General features: G+C 40.0%; 1 protein-coding gene across 2 annotated transcripts in view; it reads right to left on the minus strand.

The window, feature by feature from the left end:
• Positions 1-550: 550 nt before the first annotated feature.
• The window catches only part of OCA2 (OCA2 melanosomal transmembrane protein), a 299,659-nt gene continuing 278,300 nt past the window's right edge, over positions 551-21,909 (minus strand). For both annotated transcript variants that reach the window (XM_082395480.1, XM_082395481.1), the window contains 2 exons: positions 1,849-1,942; positions 551-1,105 (listed from right to left, as the gene is read on the minus strand). In XM_082395480.1, the coding sequence (XP_082251606.1) occupies positions 1,021-1,105; positions 1,849-1,942 (179 nt within the window). In that variant the 3' untranslated portion in view covers positions 551-1,020. The remainder of the gene's footprint in view (positions 1,106-1,848; positions 1,943-21,909) is intronic.

Consider the following 21,909-nt stretch of genomic DNA (forward strand, 5'->3'; position numbering starts at 1 on the left):
TTCAAAATCAGATACTTTATACAACTACTGCTTCTGAGCAGAGTCCCCAGTAAACATCTTCTTTTTCTTCATCTCATCTCAAGGTATCACACACAGTAGACCGAAACTGAAGAAGAGGTCTGTTGTCTGAGGTATAGCCATGGTATTGACCAAGCAGAGCAGATGAGACCTCAGCTGAAGCCCAGCTCCCTCTTGCTCTTTGCTCTCATTGTCCTTGCTTCATGTTTAATGTTCCACAAAAGAATAGCATTTAGTAAGCGTTGACTGCACCACTGGAGTCCAGCAGGTGTGCAGAGCTGAATGTATTGACCACACGTTGGGGTAATTGATAGAAATAGCATACACCATCTTCAAAACTGAAGATTATTATTCCAGGTTGGTAAATATTTAAAATGTTATTTTTAAAAAGCACTTAACGATTTCTGCAAGTCAAATTTCTGGACTTTTAATTGATGACTTAAAAACTCCAGAGAAAAATGTTAATGAATAAAATGCAATTTTATATAATGTAAACTACTAAAAAGTAAGAGACTAACAAATTCTAAGACCCTTTGTCAAGGGGCAGTATTTTTTTTTAATACATATAATGTTTCCTTACAAATTGTATGCCCTTCCCAAGAAAAGTATGCATTAAAAGAGTATACAATTTGAATGCTCATTATTTTAACATGAAAAGTGATTACATGAAGCAAAACTATTGATAGCCTCAGGAGAAGTGATATTTAAACAACACAAGCCATTTGGAGTGAATTATTGAACGTGTGTCTTTTCCTACAGAGCATAGCAAGATGTATTTTGAGATATACGTATTTTCCTGTAGTAGAATCTTGTGTAAGTTATCTTGTATTTACCACAACTTGCCAGCTTCACCCAAATAAGAGTGTGGATAGCAAAGGTGTCCATTCCAGAGCACCCCCATGGTAAGCACCTTTTCTTCTCCAAAGAGTGGTTTTGGGGTAGTTTTCTACTGATGTTGGTGATGGGTCAAGTTTCCCTCAGTCTTCACACATTGTATATCTACTAATTCCATCCTATCACGACATGAGCAACAAGGAGGTAACACATCCCAACCATACAGGAGACAACCATCATTGGGAAGCCCAACCTGAAACACAAAGAGAAGTGGATTATGGTGTCTGGTGTCTGCAGAGTACTGTGAGATCTGGACTCATTATTATATTATGTTATTGCAAAAGAATGTGGCCTTACAAGCTTTATACATCCATAAAGGTAATTGTCTTTTATTTCTAGAAATCAAAAGTTGGGTTCAGCCTAGATGATATGGATGTGCGCCTCCATTAGATATCCCCCATTGTATCCCCCAAATGAATGCCAGTTCATTTTGGCAGCACCATTTTACAGGCACCACCAATGTCTATTCTGCCCAGTTCCTGCATCCAAAATGCAGTGGTGCCATATGAACACAAGCATGTAGAGGCCAGGACCCCAGAGCAGACCCGGCTCCCTCAGAGCAGGTCCTCCTTTGCAGGAGCTGGCATCAGCTGCTTTCCCCCATCCAGGGCCTCCTCTTTGCACTGTCCTCCTGAGAGGTGCCTGCTCCCAGGCTGCCCCCAGTCTGCAATATTCCTGGGTCCTTTCAGTCATGAAATTTTTTGCTGGGCAATCCGGTAGGGGGATGTCAGGCTGTCATTATGTACCCTCATCATGGGCAGTCAAGGCACAAATCCCCACTGGAATTTTCAAGGGAACAACAACATAAAATATCAATGTCTCTCTAATTATTAAAACATGCTTATATTAGTGCTTAGCAGTATGTGTGGCTGATATTTTAATTAAGTAAGTTTAGGGACAATATAAACAGACATTTTCAACGAGTTTTTAAAGTACCTGAAAAATTCCATGAAAGAGAATCCATATCCATGCTGCTCTGCAATTCCTGAACAAACCACATTTGCTGATGCTCCAATCAGTGTCCCGTTACCTAGAATCAAAATTCAAAAAGTAAAATAAAATCACAGTTTATCTTGGTGGTAGGCTCCTGTTCTCTTTTGTTCTGTGATACTTTGATCATCTCACAGGCTTTTGATTGATGATTACTTTACTGTTCACTACCAAAGTGATTGCTGTGCAAATATCTGCAGGAACAAAAAAAACACTGGCAAACAGAAAATAAATTCACTGCTTGTAAATATAGTAATTCATTTATGAATAGGGCTACTTCTGTTGGATGTGATAGGGAAGAGGAAATGTTAAGGAGAATTGGCAAATCACTGTGAGACGTGGTGAAATATATCTTTCAGAGGAAAATGTAAGTAGGGTCAACATCCACAGGAGAGAACATGTGTCTTCAGAGCAGTAGGATCTCAGATAAGAACCACCATCCTTAGGACTCTAGGTCTGGACACCTACCAGCAAATCCTTTGTGTAGATGGAAGGATGGATGTAAACAACCAGGATAATAAAATGCTTCTCTGGTTGGGCCTTTTTGACAGCACACATGATCTGCAGGGAAACTATGTGCACACACGTACACAGGTGCGGCCTCACAGTGAAGGATGTGACTCAAACCCAGCCCCCAACAGAGAGATGGGTTCAGGGAAGGGTAAATTTACTTGGTGAAGCCCATTGGCATCTTTCAGCTCCCACCCGCAGAGGTTAGTGTTTGGGGATGGGTGCACAACCCAGGCTCAGCCAAGTTAGTTCAGTTCTGGCATTGTGCATTGCTGAGGACTGTGAACTGTGAGACACAAATCTGTAGCTTCCAACAGCCCTCACTGGCCTGACGGGCTGGCCTTTCTAAGACTGGACAGCAGAGCAGGAGGGCAAGGACCAAGGAAGCTGTGCCCCTCAGTGCTACATTGGCCCAGAACTCCATGCTGGAACACTGAGGACAGAGAGAAGTAAGGAATAAATAACCTCAGAGCCATGTAACCTATGAGGTTTCTCCATGGAGGAGGACCATGGCACCCATTCCGTTACCCATGAAAGGCCTTTGCAGGTGTGGTGTGAGTGCTCAGCTGCACACATGTCCCCCCTCCACTCCGTCCTTACACTCTCCTGAAACACACAGGCATCCAATCCGGTAGGGGGATGTCAGACTCATTATGCACCAGGCCCACAGGCTGCCAGCGCAAAGCATCACGAAGAGCCTCATCTCACTCTCCCTGCCTTTACTCCATGTAAAAGTTTGACTAGGGGGGTTTCGGTGAAAACTTCTGAAATAGCACGACACATCCATTTACATGCTTTCTCTAAGGATGAAATATATTTGACATGTCAATAATATGACTTTAGATGTTAAGAGCTCAATAAAAACCTCCAGGGTCTCCCCAGAGCTCCGAGCACACCAAGCCCAAGCCCCAATCTGCTTGTGGTCACTGTGTTTCTGATGCCCCATTTTGTGAGAGTCCCCCTATTCCTCAGTGTAGTTCAAAGTGTATGGACTCACCCAGAGTTTTAGGAAGGATGCAATGGAGGTGGGAGGGCAGGAGGGACAAGCCCATCACCAAGGAGCGAGGAACAGCTGCCCCATAGCAGGAGAGGGTGTGACGGGCCAACACCCAAGCTGCCTGCGCAGGACAGACTTTAGAGTGGCCATAGCCAGCTAGGGAACAGAGACTCAGTCTTACAGCTCCAAGGAACTGGATTTTGCCAATAACCTGAGTGAGTTTGGAAGCAGACCCATCCTCAGAGCCACCAAAAGGGAGCACATCCTGCAGACACCTTGATCATGGCCTTGTGAGACTTTAAACAGGGACCCAACTGAGCCACCCTTACCCGGAAGGCAAGAACTTATAAGATAAAAAATCCCCAAAGCTTGTCTATTTGTTATGGCCAGAACTGAGTCTGGATTTCCATCTCAATTCTGAGATCTGTCTCTGCTCCCACTTTCCCCCCACCCCAGACTTCCATTAGCTTCTTCCTAACTGCCCAAACCTAAGCAGGCTCTCCCTCTCACCCCAGTAAGCCACTCCCCATGGAAATCAGCTCACATCCTCCAGGGGCTCACAGGGAGCCTGTCAGTGGAGAGACAAGGCATGACACCACGTGGGAGATGTGCAGTGGGCATGAGATCAGAGAGGCAGAGAGCAAATGCTCAGTGGGCTGAGCATTGAGGTCCCGTGTCCCCATGAAGAAACTGAGGCACAGAGAGGCAACATGCTGACTTGTTGGTGCTAGGAAGTAGGTGGGCCCAAGACTCGAACCAGGCATTCTGACTCCAGAGGAAGATCAGAGAGGGTAGGACTCAGGCTGCATGATGTAAGCTTGAGACCTTTCTATAGACAGCCATGCAGAGCATTTGAAGGGTTCCAAGCACGTGGCAATGTACAAATTTCATGGCAGCACTTGTCCCAGCTAGGTGCTGACATACCGATGTGCCCGTCCAATCACCCTGCCAACCAGCTGACTCTTGCTCTGGAGAGATTCCACACAGAGTCATCTTGCCTGGGTATTATTTCACAGGGTCTGATGAGTCTGCTACCACAGGGAAGGCAATGTTCCTCAGAGGGCCATGCCTGCAGGCCTCTATCACAGAGCACACACGTCAGTAGCTGGGCAGCATCTGCTCTGCCACCCCAAACACTGTTTTTCCAGGACTTAACATGGAGACCTCTGCTTCTGGAGAAAACAGAACTTCACACATGATTCAGGGTCACATTCAGGAACCTGGGTGACCTCTAAAAATAACAGGCAACAATTTCCTTCTCTCGTGTTGGGGATTAATGATTGAAAAAATACTCCCTTTGCTCCCAATCAAGATGGCAGAGTAGGAGGATGTGGAACTCACCTTCCCCCACAAACACATAAAAAAATACATCTACATGTACAACAAATTTCACAGAAAACCAACTGAAAGCTGACAGAAATCTCTTATACAACCAAAGCAGCAAGAAAGATTCACATGTAACTGAGCAGGACAGAAAAAAAAAAAAGGCATCATGATGGGACAGGTGCCACTGGGAGGGAGCTGTGAAAGAGGAAAGACCACACAGGTGGTCCTTCTCCCTAGGAAACCCCTGCTTCTTCACAGATGTCTGCCAGGAAAGATAGACGGACTGGAGCGGGCTGAACTCTACTCACAAGGAGAGCGTGTGTACTGGCTTGCTAGTAATCAGGGTGGAGAGACTGGCGCTGACAGCTGCTACATCGCGACACTTCCCACCCCAAAACATGAACGGAGCAGGGATGCTACAATGCACAGTGGCTAGGCTCTGAAACTTGGGCTTCAACAGAGGGACCTTGGGAGAGGATTTGGTCTAGCTCTAGGGGCCCTGGAGTGTAGTCTGGGCCAAAACTCAGAGCCCATCATTAGCACACACAGAGCTGGGTACAGGCTGGCCAAAGAAGTCCTATTATCAGCACATGTAGGTCAGAGTGCAGGTCCCCCTAGGAAAACCACCGTCAACATGCTCATAGCAGGGCATGGCTCTGGTGGTGGCAGGCTTTGAGAGCTTGGCCACAGCACTGGTAGTTCCAGGTGCAGGTCTGGCAGCAGTGGACCTTGTTGGCGCACATACCAGGTGGTGGGTGGCACCACAGAATCACACATCTTCAGTGGACAGCCCCTGGGGAGGAGTACACAGTGGTTCCTTTGCCAGTGGGAGCGCTCCAGTTCTGCCCACCTTTCACAATGCAGCTGGGAGCTAGATCTGTGACAGACAGGCCCTGGGAGAGCCCTACCATAGAGGCAGCCTAGGTCCCAGGGGCAGCACAACCACCTCAGTTCAGTAGTCACAACACCCTGGTTGCCAGTGATAGCTTAGCACTAGGTCTGGGATGAACAAAACAGAGAAAGGGATGCAACTTTGCAGTACTTCTGGGCAGAACTGTGGATGGCTGTATGGGTGGCACTTAGGCCTGCTGTGACCACACAGGCCTCACTTCCTTCAGTGCTCACCTCCTGTGGATACAGCACACACTTAAGGGCAATAGAGCCTTATAGAATGAGACCCTCAGGGTTTCTACTCCAACAACTGGAAAACAGATCCTGCCCTGACAGGGCTGTGACAGCCAAGAGAAGGCCCCACCGAACATCCAGTGCAGGCTCTGGGCATCACTACACCAATCACACCCTCTATCAAGTGGATAAGGGCCAGCAGACTCTGAGGAAAGACATGGCAGGCATCCAGAGCAAAAACAGGCCTCACACCAAAAAACTGGACTCACACAGTCTACAGATGATGCTCCTTCATTAAAAAAAGCCCATCAAGACCAGAGTATACAATTGTTTCTCCTAAATTCATAGAAAAAAGAAATTTAACTGAGATGAAAAAGCAGAGGAACTACTGCCAATTGAAAGAACAAAAGGGAATTCCCTGGCAGTCCAGTGGTTAGGACTCTGTGCTTTCACTTCTGAGGGCCTGCGTTTCATCCCTGGTTGGGGAACTAAGATCCCACAAGCTGCATGGTGTGGCCAAGAAAATAAACAAACAAACAAACAAATAAATAAAAGAACAAGAGAAATCCCCTGAAAGAACAAACAATGAAACAGACCTCTCCATTCTCCTAGAACCTGAGTTCAAAAAGGAGGTAATAAAAATGCTAAAAGACTTAAGAAAGATTATCGATAGAAATGCAGATCAATGCAACAAGGAAATGGAAACTATAAAGATGAAACATTCAAATAAGACAACACAATTGCCAAGATAAAAGTCAATCTAGAAGCAATGAAGAGCAGACTAAATAATGCAGAAGAACAAATAAGTGATCCAGAAGACAGAATAATGGCAATCGCCCAATCAGAACAGCAGACAGAAAGACAAATTAAAATATGAAAACAACATATAAGATCTAGAACTAAAGAACAAAAAACAGAGATGAACAATACAATAACTGAAATGAAAAGTACACTAGAAGGAATCAATAGCAGAATAACTGAGGTGGAAGAATGGATAAGTGAGCTGGAAGATAGCATGGTGGAAATAACTGCCATGGAGCAGAATAAAGAAAAAAGAATGAAAAGAAATGAGGACAGTCTCGGAGACATTGGACACAACATTAAAAGCATCAACATTCGAATAAGTCCCAGAAGAAGAAGAGAAAGAGAAAGGGCCTGAGAAAATATTGAAGAGATTATAGTCAAACAATTCCCTAACATGGGAAAGGAAGCAGTCATCCAAGACCAAGAAGGGAAGAGAGTCCCATACAGGATAAAACCAAGGAGGAACACGACAAGACACATATTAATCAAACTAACAGAAACTAAATACAAAGAAAAAATATTAAAAGCAAAAAAGGGAAAATCAAGAGAAATTAAGGAAACACTCCCATTTACCATTTCAACAAAAAGAATAAAATACCTAGGAATAAATCTACCTAAGGAGACAAAAGACCTGTATGCAGAAAACTATAAGACACTGATGAAAGAAATTAAAGATGATACAAACAGATGGAGAGATATCCCATGTTCTTGGATTGGAAGAATCAACATTGTGAAAATGACTATACTACCCAAAGCAATCTACAGATTCAGTGCAATCCCTATCAAACTACTAATGGCATTTTTCACAGAGCTAGAACAAAAAAATTCACAATTTGTATGGAAACACAAACAAAGAAATCTTCAGAAAGAAAAATGGAGCTGGGAGAATCAGGCTCCTTGACTTCAGACTATACTACAAAGCTACAGTAACCAAGACAGTATGGTACTGGCACAAAAACAGAAATATAGATCAATGGAACAGGATAGGAAGCCCAGAGATAAACCCACGCACATATGGTCACCTTATCTTTGATAAAGGATGCAATAATATACAATGGAGAAAAGAGAGCCTCTTCAATAAGTGGTGCTGGGAAAACTGGACAGCTACATGTAAAAGAATGAAATTAAAACACTCCCTAACACCATACACAAAAATAAACTCAAAATGGATTATAGACCTAAATGTAAGGCTAGACACTATAAAACTCTTAGAGGAAAACATAGGCAGAACACTCCATGACGAATCACAGCAAGATCCTTTTTGACTCACCTCCTAGAGGAATGGAAATTAAAACAAAAATAAACAAGTGGGACCTAATAAAACTTAGTAGCTTTTGCACAGCAAAGGAAACCATAAACAAGACGAAGAGACAACCCTCAGAATGGGAGAAAATATTTGCAAATGAAGTAACTGACAAAGGATTAATCTCCAAAATATACAAGCAGCTCATGCAGCTCAATATCAAAAAAACAAACAACCCAATCCAAAAATGAGCAGAAGATCTAAATAGGCATTTCTGCAATGAATATATACAGATTGCCAACAAACACGTGAAAGGATGCTCAACAGCACTAATCATTAGAGAAATGCAAATCAAAACTACAATGAGGTATCACCTCACACCAGTCAGAATGGCCATCATCAAAAAATCTACAAACAATAAATGCTGGAGAGGGTGTGGAGTAAAGGGAACCCTCTTGCACTGTTGGTGGGAATGTAAATTGATACAGCCACTGTGGAGAACAGTATGGAGGTTCTTTAAAAAACAAAAAATAGAACTACCATACAAGCCAGCAATCCCACTACTGGGCATATACCCTAAGAAAATCATAATTCAAAAAGAGTCATGTATCACAATGTTCATTGCAGCTCTATTTACAATAGCTAGGACATGGAAGCAACCTAAGTGTCTGTCAACAGATGAATGGATAAAGAAGATATGGCACATATATACAATGAATACTACTCAGCCATAAAAAGAAATGAAATTGAGTTATTTGTAGTGAGGTGGATGGACCTAGAATCTGTCATACAGAGTGAAGTAAGTCAGAAAGAGAAAAACAAATACCGTATACTAACACATATATATGGAATCTAAAACAAAAAAAGAAAATGGTTCTGAAGAACCTAGAGGCAGGACAGGAATAAAGACACAGCTGTAGAGAATGGATTTGAAGACACGGGGAGGAGGAAGTGTAAGCTGGGACGAAGTGAGAGAGTGGCATTGTCATATATACACTACCAAATGTAAAATAGATAGCTAGTGGGAAGCAGCCGCATAGCACAGGGAGATCAGCTCAGTGCTTTGTAACCACCTAGAGGGGTGGGATAAGGAGGGTGGGAGGGAAACGCAAGAGGGAAGAGATATGTGGATATATGTATATGTACAGCTGATTCACTTTGTTATACAGCAGAAACTAACACACCATTGTAAAGCAATTATACTACAATAAAGATGTTAAAGAAAAAAAAAAGCCAATCCCCAAAGCTACACCCTGTAAGATTCCATTTATATAATATACTTGAAATGACAAAGTTGTAGAAATGTAGAATAGGTAAGTGGTTGCCAAGGGTTAAGTAGGGGGTGGGGATGGAAGGAAGTGGGTGTGGCTATAAAAAGGCAATGTGAGGGACTTTTTTCAGTGATGAAAATGTTTTGTGTCTTGACTGCTTCAATGTCAATATCCTGACTGCGATATTGTAGTATGTTTTCACAATATATTACCCTTGAGGGAAACTGGATAAATGGTACACAGGATCTCTTCATATTATTCCTTACAACTGCATGTGAATATACAACTATCTCAAAGTAAAAGCTTAATTAAAGTAATAAAAAAGAGAAAACCAGAGGGAAAAATGTTCTCATTGACTAAATCCATAATTACTAAACTAAATAAATGTATATAGATAGACAGATTGACTGAAAAATAAAGTTGAGGAAATATCCCCGAGTCTGGAGGCAAAAGTCAAAGAAGAAAATGCAGAGGAAAAATAATACACACATAAGTTCAATATGGGAAACCCCAAATTCAACTACTAGAAAAATCTCAGAAAGGACAGAATGAAATGGAAGGGAGGAATTTATCAAAGAAATGATAGAAGTGGATTCTACAGAGTAGAAGCAGCATATGAGTAAATACATACCTAATGCCATCTTTATGAAATTTTAGAACCCCAGGGAGCCTTAGAAACTTTCCCAGTGTCATACAACTAGAAAATCCCACAGCTGGAAATCAAATTCCTGCAGTCCAGCTCCAGAGTTTCTCCTCCTTAGCTCTCTTTACGTTGAAAACAAGTAACTAGAAATACTAGGTTCAACAAAATTGGTATGAAATTGTCACCAAATTTGAAGTAAATTAAAATGACGTGATTTTAAGCAGATGATGAAACATAAGAAAGAAGACTTGATTGGACCTTGATCTTGGTGCACATCTTGGCCCTGCAGTGTGGCATTTACATAGTCAGGGTAGTATAAATGTTGCTGATAGGTTTTCCCAGCTGGAGTGAACCTATGACCAACCCGGTAGTCTCTGTTGCTTGTAGAACACATTGTGGTTGTTAATTTCCTTGACAAATCTGAGCTGTTTTATTTTACTTGTTGCCAAATCCACGTATTAGTTGGATAAAAACAAACTAAAAATGATTTAAATGTCTACTTGTAGGACACAGAAAACAAACAAAAATGAAGACTGCTTTAGGTCCAAATCTGCATGGCATCCTTGACAAAGTTGTCTAGAGATTGTGGGTAATCCAGGCAGCACATGGCTACATTAAAACCTGTTGCTTCCTTTTGGTCAAGTTCATAACCTGAGTGGCAGGTAGTTCTATTAATACTTTCCAAAGGGAATGCCAGTGCATATAATTAATTTTTATGTTTTCTGTCAAATGAAAAATTACCACTGGTCTGAGAGCATGGTTTATTTAACTCACATTGGATTGGTTGACATAGGACATTAGATTGAAGGTTCCTTATAAACATTTAAAATGGCCATCAAGAGCACGGCAGAGAATAGTTTTGGAAAATGTTCTTGTTCTGCCTCTAGATCCATACATTAGTTTTCATGTAGGATTACCCAGACATGCCAAGACAGGCAGCAGCTCTTTGTGTGCACAGCCCAACTTCTAATTCACACCTCTGTAAATGGAAACTGGCCAGGTGGCCTGAGCCAGAGTAGTGACACCTAGGACTTCTTTCTCCCCACCACATGGAACCCATGCCATGTGGGGTACTATCAAAAGCCTGCTAGCATCTTATTAAACTACTGAAACAACCATTGACATCTGAATGGTACTCTCACATTCATAATCTTAAGTGAACCTCAGGACTATCCTGTGAGATGCCCAGGGAAAGTTGTCATTTAACACAGATGTAGCTGACTCCCCTATATCTCCTCCCCGCCGATGACGGGGCAGGGACAGTCAGATGGATTCCTGCCCCTTGCCAGTGACCAACATGAGTGGGCCAGCCAAAGCTATTTGGTGTCAAGGAGACATTGTGTGGTGTCTTCTTGGGGGAGAGGCAACTTCTGGTAATGATTTCCCTGATTTTGAGAAAAAACTTTAGGAAAGAGAGTAGTCCTGCTTTTTCTGGATACCATCCATTGTTGTGTGGTGATGAGATTCCTGGAGCTGTTTCCAGCCCGCGTGTGGGGCCAGCTCTGAGTGTTGTTGATGGGTGGCAGAACATGTAGAAGGAGACACCAAGAAGCCCTGCGACACCTCTAGACTTGCTCCACCACTGACTGCCTGTCACAGGAGATACTCTTCCTGTTGCTGACACCATCTTGTTTTGTATCTTCCTTTCCTTATAACCAAAACCATCCTAATCAATATAATAGAAATGTTCAGTGGTTTGCTCATGGTTACAAAGCTTAGCAGATTTGAGATTTTGATCAAGGTCTTCTGAATCCAAATCTAGCATTCTTTCCACTATGACAGCTGACACAATCTTTTCCCAATGTTTGTGTAGGACCTGATGGCTGGCTAGACTTCTTCTCTGTGGCTTCCCTGTACCCCACCTGCTTAGGTAGCTTATCCACTCTGCTTGTCTCATTTGGCTGACCAATAAGCCACGAGGGCAACCTGTTTGGGAGCCTCTTGGCATACCTTTTGTCCTCCTGATAAAAATGTATTGGTACCAGTTCTCCTCTATGCTTTCTGCCTTGGATGCAGCCATGAAACGTCTGTGATGAGAGGGATAGGCCAAGAGAATTGTGGAGACCTGCCTCTAATATTACAAGACATCAGGCTGATGTTTGCCAACCCTCTGCCCCTCAGCTTCTTGTTATATGAGAAAAGATTATTTCCCTGAGTGTGTAAGCCTCTGTTAATCAGGTTTCTGTTACCTGTAGCTGAAAGCATTCTTAAAAGAAACAGAGCTCAGTGAGACTTAGTAAGTTAATGTTCTGCTTCCCATGTTACAAGGCCTTCAGGAAACCAAAAGACCTCATGCAAAGGGATGACTGAAAGGTGGATCTGGGGGAAGGAGGTCAGGCTATGCAGAGAGAGTTTAAGGGGAATAGCAGTCCCCACAGTGCCATCCATTCTACTTTCCTGAAAAAGTGGATAGAAATCAAATGCGCAAAGGCTGAGCAAGGGCCGTACATGAGAGAAGTCAGCTTAGCCTTTGCTCATGTCTCTGCCTCATTCACTCTCCAGGGAGAGAGTTTGAGCCACAAGGCTCCTGACTTTACCTTTTTGTCCCCACACAGCCCTCTCACCCTGCCCAAGTCATCACACAGCCAGGGGTCCCAGCTGCTACCCCTTCCCTCACTCTGATCCTTGAAAATTTCCCCATTCCTTTCTCTGAATCCAGAAGTGCTCAGGAACAAATTAACCTGTGAGCCAGTTCACCCTGGCAATGTGAAACATGAAATTGAAAGGGCCTTTCATTTTCTGGCAAGTGGTCCATTGCCAATAAGGAATTCATATCCACTGCAGCATGATGAGATACTATTGCTCTCGGCAATACCTCCCTGCCATTTTAACTGGGAAAAAAGGAGTGTTATTTCTTTTTTTTTTTTTTTTGGTACTCATTATCATTTTTATTATTTTAATTTTACTTTTTATTGAAGTATAGTTGATTTACAATACTGTGTTAGTTTCATGTGTACAGCAAAGTGATTTAGTTATATTTTTTTCAGACGTTTTTCCATTATAGGTTATTACAGGATATTGAATATCTTTCCCTGTGTTATAAACCCTTGTTGTTTATCTATTTTATGTATAGTAGTTTGTGTCTGTTAATCCCATACTCTTAATTTATACTTCCTCCCCTTTCCCCTTTAACCATGTTTGTTTTCTATGTTTTTTTTTGTGAGTCTATTTATTTTTTGTATATACATTCATTTTATATTATTTTCTAGATTCCACATATAAGTGATATCAAATAATATTTGTCTTTCTCTGTCTGACTTACTTAGTATGATATTCTCTAGGTCCATCCATGTTGCTGCAAATGGCAATATTTCATTCTTTTTTAGAAGTGAGTAATATTCCATTATATGTATATATATCACATCCATGTCTTGGCTATTGTAAATAGCGCTTCTATGAACATTGGGGTGCATGTATCTTTCTGAATTACAGTTTTCATCTTTTCTGGATATATTCTATATATAGATTCTAGGGGTGTGATTGCTGTATCATATGGTAGCTTTACTTTCAGTTTTTAAATGAACATCGATACAGTTTTCCATACTGGCTGCACCAATTTACATTCCCACCAACAGTGTAGGAGGGTTACTTTTCTCCACACCCTTCCCAGCATTTATTATTTGTAGACTTTTTGATGATAGGCATTCTGACTAGTGTGAGGTGATATTTCACTGTGGTTTTGATTTGTATTTCTCTAAAAATTAGCAATATTGGTCATCTTTTCATGTGTTTGTTGGTCATCTGTATTGGAGACCATGTCCTTTAGGAGAAATGTCTATTTAGGTTTTCAGCCCATTTTTGATTGGGTTTTTTTTTTGATATTGAGTTTCTTTTCTTTTTTTGCTTGTAAACGTACATTCCACATTTTATTTTATTTTATTTTTTAACATCCTTATTGGAGTATAAATGCTTTACAATGTTCTGCTGTATAATAAAGTGAATCAACTATAGGTATGCATATATCCCCATATCCCCTTCCTCTTGCCTCTCCCTACCACCCTCCCTATCCCACCCCTCTAGGTGGTTACAAAGCACCGAGCTGATCTCCCTGTACTATGCGACTGCTTCCCACAAGCTATCTATTTTACATTTGGTAGTGTATATATGTCAATACCACTCTCTCACTTTGTCCCAGCTTACCCCTCCCCCTCCCTGAGTCCTCAAGACTATCCTCTATGTCTGTGTCATTACTCCTGTCCTGCACCTAGGTTCTTCAGAGCCATTTTTTTTTTAGATTCCATATATATGTTTTAGCATACGGTATTTGATTTTCTCTTTCTGACTTACTTCACTCTGTATGACAGATTCTAGGTCCATCCACCTCACTACAAATAACTCAATTTCATTTCTTTTTATTGCTGAGTAATATTCCATTGTATATATGTGCCACATCTTCTTTATCCATTCATCTGTTGATGGACACTTAGGTTGCTTGCATGTCCTGGCTATTGTAAATAGTGCTGCAGTGAACATTGTGGTACATGACTCTTTTTGAATTATGGTTTTCTCAGGGTATATGCCCAGTAGTGGGATTGCTGGGTCATATGGTAGTTCTATTTTTAGTTTTTTAAGGAACCTCCATACTGTTCTCCACAGTGGCTGTATCAATTTACATTCCCACCAACAGTGCAAGAGGGTACCCTTTACTCCACAACCTCTCCAGCTTTTATTGTTTGTAGATTTTTTGATGACGGCCATTCTAACTGGTGTGATGTGATACCTCATTGTAGTTTTGATTTGCATTTCTCTAATGATTAGTCATGTTGACCTTTCATATGTTTGTTGGCATTCTGTATATCTTCTTTGGAGAAATGTCTGTTTAGGTCTTCTGCCCATTTTAGGATTGGGTTGTTTGTTTTTTTGATATTGAGCTGCATGAGCTGCTTGTATATTTTGGAGATTAATCCTTGGTCAGTTGCTTGGTTTGCAAATATTTTCTCCCATTCTAAGGGTTGTCTCTTCGTCTTATTTATGGTTTCCTTGGCAGGGCAAAAGATTTTAGGTTTTATTAGGTCCCATTTGTTTATTTTTGTTTTTATTTCCATTTCTCTATGAGGTGGGTCAAAAAGGATCTTGCTGCAATTTATGTCATAGAGTGTGGTGCCTATGTTTTCCTCTAAGAGTTTTATAGTGTCTGGCCTTACATTTAGGTCATTAATCCATTTTGAGTTTATTTCTGTTTATGGTGTTAGGGAGTGTTCTAATTTCATTCTTTTACATGTAGCTGTCCAGTTTTCCCAGCACCATTTATTGAAGAGGCTGTCTTTTCTCCATTGTATATTCTTGCATTCTTTATCATGGATAAGGTGACCATATATGCGTGGGTTTATCTCTGAGCTTTCTCTCCTGCTCCATCAATCTATATTTCTGTTTTTGTGCCAGTACCATACTGTCTTGATTACTGTAGCTTTGTAGTATAGTCTGAATTCCAGGAACCAGATTCCTCCAGCTCCATTTTTCGTTCTCAAGATTGCTTTGGCTACTTGGGGTCTTTGATGTTTCCATACAAATTGTGAGACTTTTTGTTCTAGTTCTGTGAAAAATGCCATTGGTAGTTTGATAGGGATGGCATTGAATCTGTAGATTGCTTTGGGTAGTATAGTCATTTTCACAATGTTGAGTCTTCCAATCCAAGAACATGGGATATCTCTCCATCTGTTTGTGTCATCTTTAATTTCTTTCATCAGTGTCATAGCTTTCTGCATACAGGTCTTTTGTCTCCTTACATAGGTTTATTCCTAGGTATTTTATTCTTTTTGTTGTGATGGTAAATGGGAGTGTTTCCTTAATTTCTCTTTCAGATTTTTCATCATTAGAGAATAGGAATGCAAGAGATTTCTGTGCATTAATTTTGTATCCTGCTACATTACCAAATTCATTGATTAGCTCTAGTAGTTTTCTGGTAGCATCTTTAGGATTCTCTATGTATAGTATCATGTCATCTGCAAAGAGTGGCAGTTTTACTTCTTCTTCTCTGACTTGGATTCCTTTTATTTCTTTTTATTCTCTGATTGCTGTGGCTAAAACTTCCAAAACTATGTTGAATAATAGTGGTGAGAGGGGGCAGCATTTTATTTTTCCTGCTCTAGGTGGAAATGGTTTCAGTTTTTCACCATTGAGAACAATGTTGGCTGTGGGTTTGTCATATACAGCCTTCCTTATGTTGAGGTAAGTTCCCTCTATGCCTATGTTCTGGAGGGTTTTGTTTTTTTTATCATAAATGGATGTTGAATTATGTCAAAAGCTTTTTCTGCATCTATTGTGGGGATCATATGATTTTTCTCCTTCAATTTGCTAATATGGTGTATCACATTGATTGATTTGCTTATATTGAGGAATCATTGCATTCCTGGGATAAACCCTACTTGATCATGGTGTATGATCCATTTAATGTGCTGTTGGATTCTGTTTGCTAGTATTTTGTTGAGGATATTTGCATCTATGTTCATCAGTGATATTGGCCTGTAGATTTCTTTTTTTGTGACATCATTGTCTGATTTTGGTATTAGGGTGATGGTGGCTTTGTAGAATGAGTTTGGGAGTGTTCCTCCCTCTGCTATATTTTGGAAGAGTTTGACAAGGATGGGTGTTAGCTCTTCTCAAAATGTTTGTTAGAATTCGCCTGTGAAGCCATCTGGTCCTGGGCTTTTGTTTGTTGGAAGATTTTTAATCACAGTCTCAATTTCAGTGCTTGTGATTGGTCTGTTTATATTTTCTATTTCTTCCTGGTTCAGTCTCGGAAGGTTGTGCTTTTCTAAAAATTTGTCCATTTCTTCCAGGTTGTCCATTTTTTTGGCATATAGGTGCTTGTAGTAATCTCTCATGATGCTTTGTATTTCTGCAGTGTCAGTTGTTACTTCTCCTTTTTCGTTTCTAATTCTATTGATTTGAGTCCTCTCCCTCTTTTTCTTGAAGAGTCTTGCTAATGTTTTATCAATTTTGTTTATCTTCTCGAAGAACCAACTTTTAGTTTTATTGATCTTTGCTATTGTTTCTTTCATTTCTTTTTCATTTATTTCTGATCTAATCTTTATGATTTCTTTCCTTCTGCTAACTTTGGGGGTTTTTGTTCTTCTTTCTCTAATTGCTTTAGGTGTAAGGTTAGGTTGTTTATTTGAGATGTTTCTTGTTTCTTGAGGTAGGATTGTATTGCTATTAACTTCCCTGTTAGAACTGCTTCTGCTGCATCCCATAGGTGTTGGGTCATCTTGTTTTCATTGTCATTTGTTTCTAGGTATTTTTTGATTTCCTCTTTGATTTCTTTAGTGATCTCTTGGTTATTTAGTGGTGTATTGTTTACCATCCATTTATTTGTATTTTTTACAGATTTTTTCCTGTAATTAATATCTAGTCTCATAGTGTTGTGGTTAGAAAAGATACTTGATATGATTTCAATTTTCTTAAATTTACCAAGGCTTAATTTGTGACCCAAGATATGATCTATCCTGGAAAATATTCCATGAGCACTTGAGAAGAAAGTGTATTCTGTTGTTTTTGGATGGAATGTCCTATAAATATCAATTAAGTCCATCTTGTTTAATGTAGCATTTAAAGTTTGTGTTTCCTTATTTATTTTCATTTTGCGTGATCTGTCCATTGGTGAAAGTGGGGTGTTAAAGTCCCCTACTATGATTATGTTACTGTCGATTTCTCCTTTTTTGGCTGTTAGCATTTGCCTTATGTATTGAGGTGCTCCTATGTTGCGTGCATAAATATTTACAATTTTTATATCTTTTTCTTGCATTGATCTTTTGATCATTATGTAGTGTCCTTCTAAGTCTCTTGTAATAGTCTTTATTTTAAAGTCTATTTTGTCTTATATGAGAATTGCTACTCCAGCTTTCTTTTGATTTCCATTTGCATGAAATATCTCTTTCCATCCCCTCATTTTCAGTCTGTATGTGTCCCTAGGTCTGAAGTAGGTCTCCTGTAGATAGCATATATATGGGTCTTGTCTTTGTATCCACTCAGCCAGTCTACATCTTTTGGTTGGAGCATTTAATCCATTTACCTTTAAGGTAGTTATCAATATGTATGTTCCTATTACCATTTTCTTAATTGTTTTGGGTTTGTTATTGTAGGTCTTTTCCTTCTCTTGTGTTTCCTGCCTAGAGAAGTTCCTTTAGCATTTGTTGTAAAGCTGGTTTGGGGCTGCTGAATTCTCTTAGCTTTTGCTTGTCTGTAAAGCTTTTAGTTTCTCTGTCGAATCGGAATGAGATCCTTGCTGGATAGAGTAATATTGGTTGTAGGTTTTTCCCTTTCATCACTTTAAATATGTCCTGCCACTCCCTTCTGGCTTGCAGAGTTTCTGCTGAAAGATCTGCTTTTAACCTTATGGGGTTTCCCTTGTATGTTAATTGTTGCTTTTCCCTTGCTGCTTCTAATATTTTTTCTTTTATTTAATTTTTGATAGTTTGATTAGTATATGTGTAGTCATGTTTCTCCTTGGATTTATCCTGTATGGGACTCTGTGCACTTCCTGGACTTGATTGACTATTTCCTTACCCATATTAGGGAATTTTTCAGCTATAATCTCTTCAAATATTTTCTCAGTCCCTTTTTCTTTCTCTTCTTCTTCTGGGACCCTTATAGCTTGAATGTTGTACGTTTAATGTTGTCCCAGAGGTCTCTGAGACTGTCCTCAATTCTTATTCTTTTTTCTTTATTCTGCTCTGCAGTAGTTATTTCCACTATTTTATCTTCCAGGTCACTTATCCGTTCTTCTGCCTCAGTTATTCTGCTATTGATTCCTTCTAGAGAATTTTAAATTTCATTTATTGTGTTTTTCATCATTGTTTGTTTGCGCTTTAGTTCTTCTAGGTCCTTGTTAAAAGTTTCTTGTATATTCTCCATTCTATTTCCAAGATTGGAATCATCTTTACTATCATTACTCTGAATTGTTTTTCATGTAGACTGCCTATTTCCTCTTCATTTGTTTGGTCTGGTAAGGTTTTTGCCTTGCTCCTTCATCTGCTGTGTATTTCTCTTTCTTCTCATTTTGCTTAACTTATTGTGTTTGGGGTCTCCTTTTCACAGGCTTCATGTTTGTAGTTCCTGTTGTTTTTGGTGTCTGCTCTCAGTGGGTAAGGTTGGTTCAGTGTGTTTTGTAGGCTTCCTGATGGTGCAGGCTAGTGCCTGTGTTCTGGTGGATGAGGCTGGGTGTTGTCTTTCTGGTTGGCAGGACCACATCCAGTGGTGTGTTTTGGGGTGTCTGTAAATTTATTATGATTTTAGGCAGCCTCTCTGCTAATGGGTGGGCTTGTGTTCCTGTCTTGCTAGTTGTTTGGCATAGGGTATCCAGCACTGTAGCTTGCTGGTCATTGAGTGGAGCTTGGTCCTAGCGTTGAGTTGGAAATCTCTGGGAGAGCTTTCACCGTTTGATATTACGTGGGGCTGGGAGGTCTCTGGTGGGCCAATGTCCTGAACTCAGCTCTCCCTCTTCTGAGGCTCAGGTCTGACACCCGGACGGAGCACCAAGACTCTGTCAGCCACTCAGCTCGGAAGGAAAGGGAGAAAAAGAAAGAAAGAAAGAAAGAAAGAAAGAAAGAAAGAAAGAAAGAAAGAAAGAAAGAAAGAAGAAAGAAAGAAAGAAAGAAAGAAAGAAAGAAAGAAAGAAAGAAAGGAAGAAAGAAAGAAAGAAGGAAAAGAAAGAAAGGAAGGAAGGAAGGAAGAAAAAAGAAAGGAAGGAAGGAAGGGAGGAAAAGAATGTTATTAAAATAAAAAAATTATCAAAAAGTAAAAAATTATCAAAAGTGATTTAGAGAAAGAAAGACGAAAGAAACCAAACCAAAAAACAAATCCACCAATTATAACAAGCACTAAAAACTATACTAAAAACCAAACCAAAAAAGGACAGTCAGAACCCTAGGACAAATGGCAAAAACAAAACTATATAGACAAAATCACACAAAGAAGCCTACACATACACACTCACAATAAGAGAAAAAGGAAAAAAGATATATATATGTATATAAAGGAAGAGAGCAACCAAATCAATAAACAAATCTACCAATGATAATAAGCTCTAAATACTAAACTAAGATAAACATAAAACCAGAAACAAATTAGATGCGGAAAGTAAACCCCAAGTCTACAGTTGCTCCCAAAGTCCACCACCTCAGTTTTGGGATGACTCATTGTCTACTTAGGTATTCCACAGATGCACGGTACATCAAGTTGACTGTGGAGATTTAATCCGCTGCTCCTGAGGCTACTGGGAGAAATGTCCTTTTCTCTTCTTTTATTCACAGAGCTCCTGGGGTTCAGCTTTGGATTTGGCCCCGCCTCGCCCTGTACGTCGCCTGAGGGTGTCTTTTGGGAAGTCTGAGGTCTTCTGCCAGCGTTCAGTAGGTGTTCTGTAGGAGTTGTTCCACATGTAGATGTAGTTTTGATGTATTTGTGGGGAGGAAGGTTATCTCCACGTCCTACTTCTCTGCCATCTTGAAGGAGCCTCCTCCAGATTGGCTTTTTTTCACTCCACATAATTCTCTGGAAATTCATCAAGGTTGTCACTTGTATCAATAGCTCATTTATTTTTTATTGCTGAGTAGCTTTCCCTGGTATGGATGTATTGTATCACAGTTTGTTTAACAATTTATTGTTGAAGGACATCAGATTTGTTTCTACTTTTTGGCTATTACACATAAAGCTTCCATAAACATTTGTGTACAGGTTTGGGGGTGAACATAAGTTTTTATTTTTCTAGAATAAATTCCTAGTAGTGTAATTGCTGAGTTTTATGGCAGTTGCAGGCTTAGTTTTTTAATACGTTGCCAAACTGTTTTCCAGAGTGACGGCCATTTTACATTTCAAACAACAATGTCTGAGTGATCCATTTTTCCCACATTCTGGTCAGCATTTGGTGTTTTCACTATTTTTTATTTTAGCCATTCTTATAGGTGTGTGATGATACGTTATCATGGTTTTAAGATTTTTTATTTTTGATGTGGACCATTTTTAAAGTCTTTATTGAATTTTTTGCAATATTGCTTCTCTTTTATGTTTTGGTTTTTTGGCTGCCAGGCATGTGGGATCTTAGGTTCCCAACCAGGAATCAAACCTGCACCCCCCTGCCATTGGAAGGTGAAGTCTTAACCACTGGACTGCCAAGGAATTCCCTTATCATGGTTTAAATTTGCATTTTCCTCATGGTTAATAATGTTGAACATCTCTTTCATGTGCATATTTACAATTTATATGTCCTCCATTCCATATGTACATTTATAAATACTATAGATATAGATATAAACAAAAAATCTTACTAAGATTTTGGTAGGAATTGCATTAAACCTAAATATTAATTTGGGGACAGTTTACATCTTTACTATGTGGAGCCTTCCAATCCATGAACACTGTATGTCTTCCCAATTATTTGGATCTTCATTGATTTCTTGTATAAGCATATTGTAATTTCAGCTTCAGATTTAATATTTTGAGTGATTCTAAATAGTATTGTATATTTAATTGTGGTATCCATGTGTTCATTGCTAAAATTGATTTTTGTGTGTCTATCTTGTATCCAGTGACCTTGCTGAGCTCACATATTAGTTATATGGTTTTCTGATTTTTAAAAAAATAGATTCCTTGGTATCCACCAAGACAATCATGTCATCTATAGTAGGAACCAAATTATTTCTTCCTTTCTAATCTGTATACCTTTTATTTCCTTTTCTTGCCTTACTGCACTAGGTAGATTTTCCAGCACTATGCTGAATAAGAGAGGTGAGAGCAGACATCCTTGCCTTGTTCCCAATCTTAGGGGACAAACATTCAGTTTTTCAACAGTAAGTATGAGGTTCTATGCAGGGTTTTTGTAGGTATCCTTTACCAAGGTAGTGGTATGCTGAACAATTTATGTAAAGAACTACTGATACAGAAGTATAATATTTGCACATACACACACACACACACACACACACACACTGAAGAGTGCATCCCCATTTGTGCCAGGCTGTCAATGCAGGGCATGGAGCCAATCTAATCTGTTGCTGAGCTGGATCTGGCTTTGTTTCACCTTAAGTTGAATTCAATTTCACACCAGCTGCAAATGTTTTGAGGGTGGGATGAGGAGTTCTCTGAAATAGAGATA

This window comes from Balaenoptera borealis (genome assembly GCF_965194805.1).
Source record: "Balaenoptera borealis genome assembly, chromosome: 6".
NCBI lineage: Eukaryota > Metazoa > Chordata > Mammalia > Artiodactyla > Balaenopteridae > Balaenoptera > Balaenoptera borealis.